General features: G+C 38.0%; 1 protein-coding gene across 1 annotated transcript in view; it reads right to left on the reverse strand.

Moving 5' to 3' along the window:
• Reln (reelin) overlaps positions 1-16306 on the reverse strand; it is a 416018-nt gene that overhangs the window by 161652 nt on the left and 238060 nt on the right. Inside the window, exon 12 of the mRNA XM_028778108.1 lies at positions 3757-3908. Within this exon, the coding sequence (XP_028633941.1) occupies positions 3757-3908 (152 nt within the window). The remainder of the gene's footprint in view (positions 1-3756; positions 3909-16306) is intronic.

A 16306-nucleotide genomic window follows, 5' to 3' on the forward strand; every position in this document is an offset into this window, starting at 1 on the left:
AAATTACGATCTGAAAAATAAATAAATAAATAAATAAATAAACAAAACAAAAAAATAAGAATGTTCTTCAGAAAAAAAGAATGTCTTTTGAATATGTAAACAGATAAATAAGGGAAATGAGTCTTTAACTAACTTCTGAAACTTGAACAAGTTAATACAAATGCTAGTCATGAAGACTGATATGAACCAAGGATTGAACATATCATAAATCAGTCTGAGAGGAAATGTGATCTTGAGCTTCTCATTCTTAGAGCTCCACACTGAGCGGGTGGTTACTTAGGAATACCTCTTAAATCCCTCTCACATTGCCTGCATTCTCTTCCATGCTCCCATATTTTAGGATCTTTTTCTGCGTGCAGCTTTCTCTTCTCCAGGCCTGACTCACTCTACCCATCTCGATATCCTCTCTCCTGCCCTGTTTTATCTTACCCTAAAAGTCAGCTTCTCTCAGTGCTGCTTCCTCAAGATCTTGACTCCATTTCTGCGTATCACTGATGATATCTGGAAGCAATGGTCCTGATTCTGAGGCATGTGTCTCTCATCCCCTGCCTTCTCAAGGCCATCCCTGGTTTCTCAGCCTTTATCCTGGCTGACTTTACCCTCCATGGCATTTCCTACGCAGCAGGCCACCCTGTTATTCCACGGGGGCACCCTTCCCTCTTCCACTTGTCTCCTTTCTCCTCCCCTTTATGTTCTTCTGCACTTTATATTCTCTTTCCCTTCTACCTCCACTGGGAAGAGATTTTTCCCTAAGTTTTTCATGTTGCTGGCTATCTGCAGCTCTGGAGAAATTAGTTCAACTTTCAAAATTCAGCCAAAAGCCTCTTCTCTTTATTCAGTATTATTTATTGAACACTTGTTCATCGAGGATCAGTAAGCAAATGGTTTTCAAATGTGCTCTAAACTATGAGAAGAAGCTCTATCTTTATGTAGTATTCTAGAAATCTGAGTCTTAACATGTGTAATGCCAAATCTTCCGCATACCTGTCTCTTTTTAAAATGTGTCATTGTAGGGAATGGTACTGGTCCTCTAGGAACTGAGAAGAGAAATGTGCATTGTTTTCATAACCCACAGTCAGCTGTGCCCCAGATTAAGCTGGTTCTGTCTCTGCAGGTGTCCTGTCTGGTCCTCTCCTTCCCACCTCCACTTAGCACTGGCTCATTCTCCTGATGCCCTGACTAGCACATTAGATACTTAACAGAACTGCCAGACAAAATACATTGCATGGAAAGGGATGTATTTATCCAAATTTGCTAAAATTACTGTTTAAAAATATTATTCATTATAAACTTATAACACTAGTACATTTTAACTAAGCTATATACGATTCTGTTCTATTTTGTTGGGTGAAGTCTGACTCCATTGACCTAGCTAGTGTCTTGTCTTCAGGTTTCTAATTATTATAGTCTTTTCTTCATACTAGAACTATCGCACTAAAACAAAACAAACAACAACAACAAAAAAAAAAAAAAACAGGTAATATAACCCTAGTAAGAATCCCTTGACATGACAGCCAGAGGAAGAGCTAACCTCTTTAGCCATCTTACACACTTCCATTAATCCTTTGAAAAACTAGCCAACTGCAATATATCACACATTTTGATTTTTTAATGTTTTTTATTTAGAATGTTTTCCCTGAAATCCTGACCTTAGAGGATTGGTCCAGTGACACCTTGTCCATGAAGCCTCACCCTTATCTTTCCACTGTTGCCACCCTCAGACCTCTCTGCTCTACCATAGCGCACTGTGCATGAAAGCTTGCTGAATCCTCTGCACACACAGTTAAATGTCACTTGTGGTCATGGGGCTTTGTCTGAGTCACTTCTAAAGCAGTAATGATACAGACAGATGTGTGGCAGTGGCACAGACAGATGTGCGGTAGCTGCACAGACAGATGTGTGGTAGTGGCACAGACAGATGTGTGGTAGTGGCACAGACAGATGTGTGGTAGTGGCACAGACAGATGTGCGGTAGCTGCACAGACAGATGTGTGGTAGTGGCACAGACAGATGTGCAGTAGTGGCACAGACAGATGTGCAGTAGCTGCACAGACAGATGTGTGGTAGTGACACTGACAGATGCGTGGTATCTGCACAGACAGATGTACAGTAGTGGCACAGACAGATGTGTGGTAGTGGCACAGACAGATGGGTGGTATCTGCACAAACAGATGTGCAGTAGCGGCATAGACAGATGAGCTGGGGAGGCTGATTTAAGAGCTTTTCTGTGTTAGCTTACTCATCCAGCAACTCTATGACTGGGGTAGCATTGCTCTGCATTGTCTCTCTGTGTCCTACTCCAGGCTCTATATTCAATATGTACAGCTTACTCTTTAGTGAATAGAGTTCCTTTTATCTAGGAGGGTATTTGGGCTTACTAAACAAATCATCCTACAGAGTCAATACTATTTTAATCCATTAGTTAATAATCAATTTTGTTACAGAAAGAATTAAAGATGACTTAATATTCCACACATAAGCTCTAGATAAAGGAATTAATACAATGATGACTTAATCCTTTATATATGCATGCAGATGGGTTGGTTTACAATTGAAATTCTAATTTCAAACAAATTTTACCAAGTAGGTAAAGCTAGAAAACAAAGTATAGTGGTTATTACAACTTTATGTTTTGCTCATGCTTTCTAGAAATTACTTTTAATAAAGTGAGAGACGGTTTGAATATTATTTAAAGGAAATGAAGTCTAGATATTTAAATGCACACCCTAAACTTTACAATTACATCACTTTAGACCTAGAACTCCTCTGGTTTGAACAGAGAGCTGCTGGAAGCATCACATGGGCAATATGCTTGCAGCCATGATAGTCTTGAGATTTATCTCATACAACTCTGAGCTGTACAACTGTCGAGAAGCTGAGTCAGGCAAGTGAAAAATATCTCAGAATCCTAGGCTAGGGAATCTGCCCTGATGACCTGACTTTTGGGGGGCTACGTTGAAAGGTTAGATAATCTTTAATTCCTGTCCCATTTCTAAATCCTGCTTGTGATTTTTCCATTCCACAAGGAAGGCATGTGACAGGAATCGTGTCACTGAGACAAATCTGTCAGGCCACAAATGTCAAGTCCCTATTTTATCTATGGATATTTTTCCATCTTTATGTATTTGATTTACCTATGTATCATTTGTATGTTTTTGACCACTTTTATGTGTTTTTAAACCTTATTGGAAAATTAACAGTATTATAAAACATGATAGAATACTATAAACCATTTCCCCCTCTGCTTCTCCTAATAGCAGAGTTGGGTAATAACAAGATACCCATGAAAATGAATGACTCACCTAGATGAGAGGTGGGGTTACAGGCTATGGACAAAGGGGTCACCTTGCCTTTTGCTTTTTTTCCCATTGCCTTATTTTTTAAAATGTAAATCTTTAATTTTGAGATAATTACAACATGTCTTCTTTCCATTTCCTTCCTCCAAACTTTTCCACGTAACCTCCTTCAAATTCATCACCTTTCTCAACTCAATTGGTATCATATGTGACACTACCACAATGACCAAGGAAGGGAGGTCAGAGGAAGACATTGTGGCATTTTGTCTTTGGACCTAACCATGGCATGTCAAGAATGGCCTTTCTCTACAAGATGGCATCAACAAGGCCACTATGAGGCAGGGGTGAATTCCACAGGTCTTTATTCTTCAGGGCACTTTTGGCTTTAGTAATTTTTACTTTATATAGTAAATAGTAAGTAATATTATTTACATAGAAAAAGGTAGAGGTCTGCACCTACCCATAACAAAGTAGAACCTCAGGTTGCCATAACCAGTTGTATCCATGTAGGGAGTGCATAACTTCCTCTCTCCATCTTTGAGGAATACCAGTGATAGTCCTGATTCTATGGTTCCACATTCGGAACCAACTACTGCTCCCAAGATGTCCCATCTACAAAACAAGAGGAGAATCTAAGAGTTAGAACACCAAATCCAACCTTATATAGAGTAATTGTTTTATTTAGTGATGGATAATTCTGAAGTAAAGATGTGATACCACATACTTCGGGCAATGAATAAACCATAAACATGCTGTTCAGACACACTTCTGCTATCAGCTTTAGGAAACAGAGTATTTACTTTTGTCTCTTCTGGGTTTAGAGCCACATTTGGGAACGAGAAAGTATTTATTCTTTTTTAATGGCCTGAAAATATCATACAAGGGTATAATGCATATTGAGCAAATCCACTTTCTTCTTTCCACTCCAATTGGTCCATACACATAAAATGTTTACTCTTAAAAGTACTTATAGATGACTTGAAGAGTCAAATTAACACTAAGGCAAGAGTGAACCAGGGAAGTCATTATTATAAATACTTTTATGGTGGCTTTATATTAAGGATATAGTATATATGTAATTATTATATATGTATATTATAATGAAAAGCTGTAAGAGCCAGGAAGAGTCTAGGAAATTTTCATGAGACGCTGAAATTTAACTGGGTCTTGCCAGGCAGGTGCTTGGATATATAAAGAACATTAAAACATGTGACTTCTATTTAGTGCCACCTCATGTGCTAGATCCTTTTCTACTGACTTTGCACATTAACCTAATTTCAATCCCACAAAAACTCTGTAAGACAGTAAGGACATTCTGATTTTGACTGGAAACTGAGATACACACATGTTAAGGATGGTCAACAATGGACAGGCGCTATATTCAAAACCGTGTAGTTGGACCCCAGAGCTTGTCTCTTCCTTTAGTAATATATTGGATTTGGGGTTGACAAATCATATGAGAACAGGCTGAGAACTGGGTATAACCCTAGCACAATTATAGGACAGATGTCACTAGTTATTCATAAGAGTGTGTGCTGAAGAAGAGTAGAAAATACATTTGAATTGATACATTGGAAGACAGGGTTCAGATAAAGGAGTTAAAATCCTAGTCCATAGACACTTAGGGTGATTTTTTTCAAATATGAAAATGTGATTATGTCTCTGTTTTGCTTAAGCACATTCAAGGGCTCCCCACTCTTGTCTGGACAAATTTTAAACTCTTTCATGTACAATATAAGACCCTAATTGCTTTGACCCAAGAAGTCATTTCTGGTCTCATCTCTATGGATGTTCCGTGTCTCTTTCTGTCTGGTACCAAACACCCTGGCTATATAATAGAAATTTAAAGTCTCTATAATAACCTCTGTCAGGCCTCCATGCCTTTACACACTGTCTCCTGAACAAACCCAGAGTCGTTCTCTAATATGTCCTCTACAGAGCATTTCTGAGTCTCCCTCATTTTGCCTGGATAGTTTCCCTGAGATAGCCTCACCACATCTCATATTTGATCTTTTGTGATACCACTTCCTAAATTCATATTTTGATTATTTCTCTATATGTTTTTCTTCATAACTGGTATACCAATTCCTAAGGCACATGACTGATTTTTATGTTTTTATATCTTGATCAGAGTCTAATGCCCAGCAGAAGCCTGATAATGATGGAGACATTAAAGAATTCAATACCACAAGAATGTTTGAAGCATAACTCGGTGTCTTGCCTAGAACCATCCTCAGTTTCTCCTGCCTTTGATAGTCTTGTCTTTGCCTTGTCATGTGAAAATTTTTAATTTCTCCTCTCTCCTAACCTTGGCCTCTCTCATCCTTCAGATTAGTGATCTGTTCTATTCACACATTCCCCATGTCTAAAATTTAATACAATGGCTTTGATTTTACGGCCACTTCAAGCTATTTTAAATTTGAAGACTGATGGTCCAGTTTTCTGCTAAAAGAGCATTACTAGACCATCTGCCCACTTAGACCCAGCCCTGCATGGCCACCTGAGAATCAGCTTCTTTATCAACCTTGGCTCTGGGTGAGAGCTTTATGTTCATGTCTTCAAGACACACAGGCTTATATGAGTAGGCTGATACATTTGCACCTCTCTGCTCCCAAGTGCCTCTCCCTTGACCTTCTCTACCTCCTTGTAAGCCTGTCTCAGGAATTCCTTAAGCAGAAAATTTACAATATATGATTTGTTCTAATAGAAACCAAGAGACACTTTAGGAGAATGATCAAAAACCTGTCGTTGACTTTTAGGCCATTTCCACTTCTCTATTACTAGAGATACTGCATGGAAGATCCAGTGTTAAATGTCTATATATACATGGGGCAGAGCTCCACTTGCAGCTTCTCTTTACTGATGTCTATGAGAGACAGAGAATTCAGTACTATATAGAGTATATTGCATTAGTGTGTTGGCTTTTGCTGTCTTGCATCTGCATTGCTACTTTGTGCACCTTAGAATAATTGAAAAATCATCAACTCTGATAATAGTATGTATAAGTCTTTCAGCTGAGAAAAAGTGTGAATATATATATATATATATATATATATATATATGTGTGTGTGTGTGTGTGTGTGTGTGTCTGTGTATTCTGTATCTGTAAGTAGAATTAGAGTAATACTTACACCAATCTTCAAACTTGTTGGATAAAGTTGTGCCATTAGGAGGATGTAAGATTCCTATTTCTACACAAGTTTGTTCCAGCCTTTCATTTTGTCAGCTTTGAAAACTTTAGCCTGGCAGCTGAGAAGAGGATGTTATCTCACTTTTGCACCCCCATGACTCCTAATGATGGGGATATCATACATGTTCACAGCAGGCCAGTTCTGTCACTGTTCTCAGGGTTGCTTCTCTCCCTTGCCTATTGCCCATGAGCATCTATTTCAGTCTTGTCTCACTTCCTTGTGATCTGAAGTCTACATTTGTTTTTCTAGATAGTGATTTTTCTTGGGTTTATATATTTTATTTTTCATTTTGCTTATGTCTTGGGTATATTAAATTCGAAAACGGAGTCTGTTTCTTAGTTTGTGGTTATCATTATAGTTATACTTCAAACCACACCAGAATGATTCATGCATGTCACGGCACACTTTTGTGGAGGTCCAAAGACAGATCATGTGAGATCTCTGAGGATTAAACTCAGGTTGTCAGCCAGGGCATCAAGTGATGCTGAGCCATCTTGCTGGCCTCATTCAATTTTATAACAAACTGAAGTCTTAGGAAACCTCCTGCACCTCCCCACCTCCCTTCTTCCTTCTCTGCATGTGTTAACAGATTATGTCAATCATTCACATTGCACAAGTAACTTTTTGAAATAGCTCTTCATGATAATGGTTCACTTATAAATTAAGCAGGAGCCTCATGTGATGTATACATGAAGACTCCACACTGCTTCATTGGTCTTTTATGTGCTCCATTTATCCCAGTTAAACCACTCAGCCTGCCAATCCACACAGCAAGTTTAAGTCATAAATAATGCAGATGACAACTAGGTTTAGATATACAGTGTGCTTTAGAGTCTTTTTAAATAAAAAGTTGAATTGAAAAGGATGGAACTGTCACAGACTGAGAGAACCTTCCATTAGTGTGAAAGAAGTGTTCAGTGGCTACTTTCTCTTAGCTATCTGCTGTAAATTACTTTTCTAGGATAATCTATGTGAGTTGTTTTTACAGTGTTGACCACATGTTATAATTCCAATTGTATATGGACTTTCAAATTTTATTTTAAGCCCAACTTCCCTAATTTACTCTAAATTAGTTTTCATTCCTCTTTCTAAAAACAGTTAGCTATAACATAGCAAAAGTGAAATTAATCTCTTTTGATACCCAAATATTTATAATCAAATAGCATGGGCAGTTTCGTCTACTTTGAACAGAAAGATGAAGGAAACCATGTGCTTTTCTCAAGTTTTATGAATTAAACCTTTTATAAAAGTCTTATTGCTATGAATAAATTATCTACATTTGTTAAAAATTCATCTGGAGCCCATAGAGCACAGACACATTCTTATTGTTTTCTTTTTTTCTCTTTTTAATTTTTTTTAATTGGATATTTTATTTACATTTCAGATGCAATCCCCTTTCCCCATTCCCCCCCCCCAGGAACCCCATATCCCATACCTCCTCCTGCTTCTATGACAACATGCTCCAACCCACCCTCCCACTCCCACCTCTACACCCACAATTTCTGCAACACTGGGGCATGTAGCCTTCACTGGACCAAGGACATCCTTACTCAACTATGCCTCACAATGTCATCCTCCCCTATATATACAGATGGGGCCATGGGTCCCTCCCTATGTGCTCCCAGGCTGGTGGTTTAGACCCTGGGAGCTCTGGTTCGTTGGTATTGTTGCTCTCTCCATGGGGCAGCAAACCCTTTCAGTTCTTTCACTCATCTCTCTCACTCCTCCATTGGGAACCCCAGCTCAATGGTTAGCTGTGAGCATCCACCTCTGTATATGTCAGACTCTGGCAGACCTCTAAGGAGACAGCTATATCAGGCTCCTGTCAGCATACACTTCCTGGCATCCACATCAGTGTCTACCTTTGGTGACTGCACATGGGATGGATACCCAGGTGGAGCAGTTTTTGGACAGCCCCTCCTTCAGTTTCTGTCCCATGCTTTGCCTCCATATTTGCTCCCATGTGTATCTTGTTACCTCTTCTAAGAAGGGCCAAAGCATCCACACTTTTGTCTTTCTTGTTTATGAGCTTCATGTGGTCTGTGAGCTGTATCTTGGAATACCAATGGCTTATGCTCGAAGAACAGAAATTGACAAATGGGACCTCATAAAATTGCAAAGCTTCTGTAAGGCAAAGGATGCTGTCAATAGGACAAAACAGCAACCAACAGATTGGGAAAAGATCTTTACCAATCCTACATCCGATAGAGGGCTAATATCCAATATATACAAAGAACTCAAGAAACTAGACTACAGACAACCAAATAACCTTTTTAAAAACTGGGATACAGAGATAAACAAAGAATTCTCAACTGAGGAAACTCAAATGGCCAAGAAGCACCTAAAGAAATGTTCAATATCCTCAGTCATTCAGGGAAGTGCAAATGAAAACAACCCTGAGATTTCACCTCACACCAGAATGGCCACTCGGTCAGAATGGCCAAGATCAAAAACTCAGGTGATAGCAGATGCTGGCAAGGATGTGGAGAAAGAGGGACACTCCTCTATTATTGGTGGGATTGCAAGCTGGTACAGCCACTCTGGAAATCAGCCTGGCGGTTCCTCAGAAAATTGGACATAGCATTACCTGAGGACCCAGCTATACCACTCCTGGGCATATACCCAGAAGACCCACCAACATATAACAAGGACACATGCTCCACTGTGTTCATAGCAGCCTTATTGATAATATCCAGAAGCTGGGAAAAACCCAGATGTCCTTCAACAGAGCAATGGATACAGAAAATGTGGTACATTTACACAATGGAATATTTCTCAGCTACTAAAATCAATGAATTTGATAAATTCTTAGGTAAATGGATGGCATGGCACAGACACATTCTTTCATGAGTTTGTACAAACTGGCTCAAGAGTGCTGGAAGGCAAAGGGCTCATGGAGTTCTGTCAGCTATGGAGGCCTTTGGGAAGAAGGTGTCAGCTCCCTGCACTTGTCTTGACTTGTGTGGTCTCCAAACTGGGGTCACTTCTGGGTAAGAAATGACACACACAGCCCTGACTTTCTCCCATTGAAATAATTGGATTAAATGAAATTATAACGAAATCTATGAGAGCCCAGAAAGGGTTACCTGAGGAGTTGTACCATTTTAGTAGTTTCCTGGATGGCACAGCAAGTTCTCTCAACAGGATTATTGATTCTCTGTGCTCTAAATGGCTTTCTCTGAGGAAATACAGTTCTGTTCCATGTGAACCACATCTGAAGGAACATCTGCCTAGGAGTAAGCTCTCTACCACATACCAATTTATATTTACCCATTTATGACTAATGATAAAATAAAAAGCCCTATCTTATTTATTATAAATACACTTGTATCTATTATTTATTACAAATATAGAGAGATGATGTTGAAGGGAAGAAAGCAAGTTTCCAATCAATAAAATGCCCTGAGACAATTTTGTTCTTCTGAAATACTAAGGTCACAATAATATTTAATTTATAGATTTAAAATAAGACTACCTTTTGTGTGTCACAAAGAAAGATAGTCTAGGAAGCAAAAGCAGTCTGAAGAGGGTTCTTAGCTGGATGACTAAAGGCCTTATCAGCTGTCCTAGTTCGATTTGTTTAATCAATTAACACCCAGGTAATTTCTAGAATGAGTTTCTGGAGGAAGTTTGTCAACTTAAATTACACAATATGCATGTATGTGTAAGTACTCATATGTATCCTTTTATATTTTAGGAATTTATCATCCATAAATACTTAAATAACTCCACAAGAATGTTTGTTATAGTGTTCCTCATCTACAGCAAGGGTTGGTTAAGAGCTGGTATATGATATTTTTTGAAATGATTAATACAGTTAACAATTAAAAGAGACTTTTACAATGTATCACTATGTTTTCTAAAAGTTGAGTTGAGATGTAACAGAGACAATGTGGTTCCCGTGATGCATTTTGGTATATGAATAGGAAATTCTCTGAAGAGCTATGCCAAAGTTTTTAATAGCAAGAAATGGGGATCCACAAGGGACTGTGAATTTTGACCTCACATGTCTGCTTTGGCAAACAAAAATTTCAGAGAAAAGCAAAGGAAAAGAAGAAACACCAGCTTGTTTTAAACTCAGAATAAAAAATTCAAACGATTTCATTATAGGGTGGTAAATAACCAGTTTAATATGTCAATCAGATGTTTCCCTACCAATATTGCATACAGAACACCAAAGGAATGGAACATTTTATGTTATGTGTGAAAATTTGCTTTACTCTTCAGGATAGATTAAACCACCCATAGATAGCAATGTTAGGCATGCTCTGGGACACAGAACAAAGGCTGCCTGAAAGTCTGTATTTACCGAATCTATATGCATCTTAAACCTCACATGAGTTTTTGGAGATTGAAAAAGTTCATTTCATTGGTAAGGCCCATTTGGGATCCAGCCTCTGATATTTAATAAGGGATGTGGCACTGGTGGAGACCCTTCCACCTTCATTTATATTCATGAGGGGTCTTTGAACTCTAGCAAGGTGTGTGCTTTCTTGCCTTCACTGAGTTTATGGATTTCTCCCGCTCTGTCCTTTAGTCATAGGGAGGAGTAGGTGAGGAGCCCTGGCTGGAGGCTTCCCGTCATGCCTTGCATCCAGAGATTGTCCTCTTCACCACTTTCCATGTTAAGTTTTATTTCATGCCCTATGTTTTAAGTATACTCAGTTGAAATAACCCTGATATGGAATGCTCGTTTCACTGTGGGTAGAAGACACACACTTTCTCACTACACAACAAAAACTCAGCCTAGACTGGAGACTACTCAGCCACCAGCACATACTGAGACATTCCAGAGTAAATTAGCAGTAAATTAGCTTCAATTTCTGCTTCTGTAAAATACAACAGCATTCTGTTTGTTTTAAAATAAGATAAAATGTGATTCAAAAGGTTTTTTTTAAACTACAATGAGTATTTTATTTTTTTTATTAGAATTACTAGACTATCAATCATGGCTGATATGGTATATAGCATGTTATTGCTAAAACAATCAAGTATGAGGAGATGCTTAGCAGAAAGAAATTCTGTGTTTTATCTCTCTGTAGGTCTATTACACTGCTAGAGTTTCTATTCAATTTTAGCACATTTTTTTAGACATTCAAAGATTAGTGTTAATTATTTTTAAATCTAAAGCAATTCTATTGTTATGAAAGTAATATTAGGATGATGACCAAATGAAGGATAGGACAGGAAGTACTCTGTAACAGCATGTAACTGCTCATCTGGATTTTTCTGAGCATCTTGTATGTCTTTAAAACGTATTTTAACATACTCAATTTTTTACGAATCATGAATTGCAATTTCTCTTGGTTGATTACAATAACTGGATAGTACAATTACTACTACTGATGGTACCACATACTTTGGTTGTACAGCATAGAGAGGTCAGTCTCAAAGTGACCGAGAGACTCTCTCCTTGCTGGCTTGCTTATATAGTGTTGTGATATGAAGATCTAATCCAGTACTAGACCCTGAATGCTATACTACCATACTACAACACTGATGTAAAAGGGGACACACTGTACATGACCAACACCTCTCTTGATTAGATTTAAGGTCTGTTGCATACAAAGGAATCTATGCTTGGTATTGTAAACATGGTTAAAAAATCCATGGTTAGGGAATCCATTGGCCCTACAGTAGGAGAAGAAAACTGTTGTTTTCTTAAATAGCCATGTTGTTAAATTGTGTTCTGCATACTGTTTTAAGGTTAAAAATAGCAGTTTTCCTGTATATATAGCATATTTGTCTCTGCCATGTGTGTGCATGTTTGTGTGTTCACACATGTACACATGTACCTGTGCATGCATATGTGTATATGTAGGCAGGGTCAAACTTGAATATTGCTCCTTGGGGGTAATACTCAAGGGTTTTTTGTTTGTTTTGTTTTTGTTTGTTTGCTTTTGTCTTTTATGAGACTGGGTCTTTCACTAAGACCTGGAGCTTGCTGACTGGTCTAGGGTGACTCATTAGCAAGTTCCAGAGATCTTCCTGTCTTTGACCTCACACCCACCCCCCAACATTGGGATCACAAATGTGTGCAAACATGGGTGTTGGGGAGAAACCTCAGGCCTTCATGCATATTTGGCAAGCACTTTATCAACGGAGCTATCTCTCCAACCCTCTAAATTCTTTTGTGTTATATATGATAAAGGACTCAAGACTAAAATATCCAGTTTACCAATTGTTTTTAAATTAGGCATAAATTTATAATTGAGGGAAATACAGTAAATTCGTTTCAACCAATATATATATATATATATATATATATATTTGTTTTTCTCACTTCTAATTTTTTTCCTTATAAATCTGTTCTGACTTCACAAATGCTATATGTTCACTCATCCCTCTGAGGATAACAGATATGCTTCTGAGATATTCTGTATTCATTCATTCTGATAGTTCATCTATTCAACTTTTAGTTCTTTAGATGAATGCTTTTATTTAAAGTTGATTTTTTTAAAAAAAATATTGTGGATTATTTGTTGAAACTATTATCTATACTTGAGTTGTCAGTGTAAAAATTCCAGTTTCCTATTAGGTTAGGCACCATGGGTGAGGACAGTCACAGACATGCACTGATCTGAAGCTCATTTCCAGAAGTCCACATTTGCTTCCTGGAGGCAGGGTCCTGGATTTGAAGTCGCTCAGCAGTCCCTATGATTCTGACTCAGAGCTACACCCTACCCCAGGACCCATACCCGGAGCCAAGCCTAGATGCCACATAGGATGTGTCTTATTCAATGTGTATTTTGAACTGTAGTTTTCCCCCTTCCTCCACGTCTCACATCCAGGCTCATGCTCATTCCTACAGCCTCTGTACCCACAAATCTTTCATAATTTCTGGCCTACTTAGAGAGATAGCTTACAGTTTCCTCATTCAATAGAGGTTTGCTTGATCATTTTCTGTAATTTTCAAGGACTTGGAACAAAGATTTGGGGCAGGTGGTGAAGACAGGACCATGCTATATTGATTAAAACTTTTAATACTCATTAATCTGCAGATTTCCACTTTGTCATGGGCATACTGTCATGGATAATAATAAAATATTGTCAAAAGGTATTTAAATAATACAAACATATAAAGGCACCAGGCACATATATAAATTCCATTTCGCAGCAACATGTTATTCTCTCTAGCCTTTTCTCACCTAGCCTTAGCTAGGAGAGACACTATAAGCTGCTAAATAAATGATGTGTGTGTAGGTTAAGCTGAAGTTCAGAAAGGCTCACATAAATTATCAATGTATCTATTAAAGCATCCCCCTCCATGAAGTAACAGATGTGTCTTCTTTAGGAAAAAAAAACCAATACCCCTCCAAGAAAAAAACCTTTAACATTCTATTTTTTAAAAAAAGCCCATCAGCATTGGATAGCCCAGTTCTGTGCAAGGTTCACATACTCATGTTGTACAAGGCACATATTCCCTGGGACAGACCAGTGATGGGCAAGGCTCACATGTTCATGATATGCACACTCATGCACTCATGTTGTAGAAAGCACACATGCCCTGGGACAGACCAGTGATGGGCAAGATTCACATGCCCGGAGACAGCCCAGTGATGGGCAAGGTTCACATGCCCACATCCTTACGATGTGAGATTAAATGCTTTGATTCTAGTTGGAAAACACAGGCAGTTGGGGAAATAGTTTCTGAAAACATTGACTTGCATTTTCTTTCCACCCTGGCCATTCACACAAAGTGGTTTGAACATATTATTAGGGCAGCATGCTCTTTAATTTTTATGGAAGAAAAACAGATGAAAGGCATGAATATGTATCTGTTAAATATTTAATTATAATTTTTTCCTAAAGTTTCAGAATACAACCAATTCAATCACTCTGGAATATATGGAAGATTTACTAGCTACCTATAACCCCTAGCACGGGAGCTTCTAATGGTAAATTGTTTCTGGATAGTTGTGGTTGAAAGGAAGACTGAGATCAACATGCTAAACACTTAGCAGAGAAGGGTGTATCAAGTGTTCATTTATAACCCAATGCTTTTCTTTGTCGCTTCTCATGCTCCATATAAAATGCTCCATATGACGGTTTGACTTTGTGAAAAGATTTTTTTCCTGAAGCTCTAATAAAAATACATTTATCAGTATTCTTTACTAGACCAATAAAAACAGCATCTGGCACTTCATTAAACCATCATTTTCAGCGTCAACACAGCAAAGCTGGGTCCTCGTCTCATGATTCTTTTACACCGTATAACCCAACCCAACAGTAAGTGGCTTCTTTTGTTTGTTTTTGGTTTTATTTTGGTTTTAGCCAAAAATTCTCTTACAACATTAGTATTTCATGTCTGATCTATAACCAGGACACACATATATATTTATGTTTATATATTTATACATATAAATCTATACTTACATTACTTAGATTATATATAAACATATAGAAATTTATCACATAAATCTATATTATATAATATTATATGAAAATATATAAATGTATTATACAACTAAATATGTATTACATTTTCTAAAGCAGGTTGGTTTCTTTAAATGTCAAGTCAATTTCTGTTCTATTTTTCCCTTTATTCTGTTGCTATGATAAAAATATCCTGACAAAAAGCAACTTAGGGAAGAAAAGGTTTACCTGGCTTATAATTCTAGGGTACAGACCACCATTCAGGGGAAGTTAAGGCAGAAACTCAAGCAGCTAGCCATACTACATAACAGTCAAGAACAAGGACAAATAAATGCATGCGTGCCTCATCTACAGCTAGCTTGGTCTGCTCTTATGTTCTGGACCTCTGTCTAGGAATTGTGCTACTTACTATAGGTTACAATTTTCTACATCAATCAAGAATCAAGACAATTCTCTGAAAGACATGCCCATAGGCCAAGCTGCTATAAACATCCAGCTCCTTACATATTTAACTTAAAAGGAAAGTCCTGTTGAGAGCTAGAAAATTTCTAGAATTTCTTTCTGTAAATATTGTTTGCCTCTCTGAATCTGAACTTTTTCCATTTAGAGCTTTTTGCCTTAAGATAGGACCTTCCTACATAGCCCAGGCTGGCTTGGAACTCAGGATCCTTCTTCCTCAGCCTCCTAATCTCTTTAAACTCATAGTCTCTCTCCCACTCTCTGTCTGTGTGCACATGTGTATGATGTGCATGTGTATGGTACATGGGTGTGTGTGTGTGTGTGTGCATGCATGCAAACATGCCTGCATGTGTGTAGAGGTATAAATGTACCATGGTCACATACAGAAGTCAGAGGACAATCTCAGGTGTCAGGCCTCTTGTTCTATCTTATTGGAGACAAAGGCTCTGCTATTTTCCCATTTTACATGTGAGGTGAGCTTCTAGGGCTTTTTCCGTCTTTCTTTCCTATCCCCCCCCTCCCCCAGAAGGTCTGTGACTTGCGATGTACACCTTGTATGGGTGGCTTTTATGTGGTTCTGGGGATCCAAACTCCAGTCCCTCATACTTTCATGATTAACATATTTATCTGCTGAGTTACATCCCCAGACAAATGGGAACTTCTGAAACTACTACTCAACTAGGAAGTGATCATAGGCACTAAGGTCCCAGAAACAAGGCAGACAGAACAAAATGTATAAAAAATACAAATCACCCTTAGTGCTTCAGATTTCCCATTCTCCAACCCCAGTCCCAAATATTTCCTTTATATATCTCCCAAAGATAAATTGTATTCTCCAACTAGCCTTTTATAGATCAAAACCACATTCCAATGAAAATAAGTCTCAGTCCCCAGGAGGAGAAAAAAAATCTTAATATAATAGCGGTGGAAAGATTTTGCAATCTAATATCAAAAAAAGACTGTTCCTAGTAAAATCTAATATAT

Source organism: Grammomys surdaster, unplaced genomic scaffold (assembly GCF_004785775.1).
Source record: "Grammomys surdaster isolate TR1022 unplaced genomic scaffold, NIH_TR_1.0 325, whole genome shotgun sequence".
Taxonomy (NCBI): domain Eukaryota; kingdom Metazoa; phylum Chordata; class Mammalia; order Rodentia; family Muridae; genus Grammomys; species Grammomys surdaster.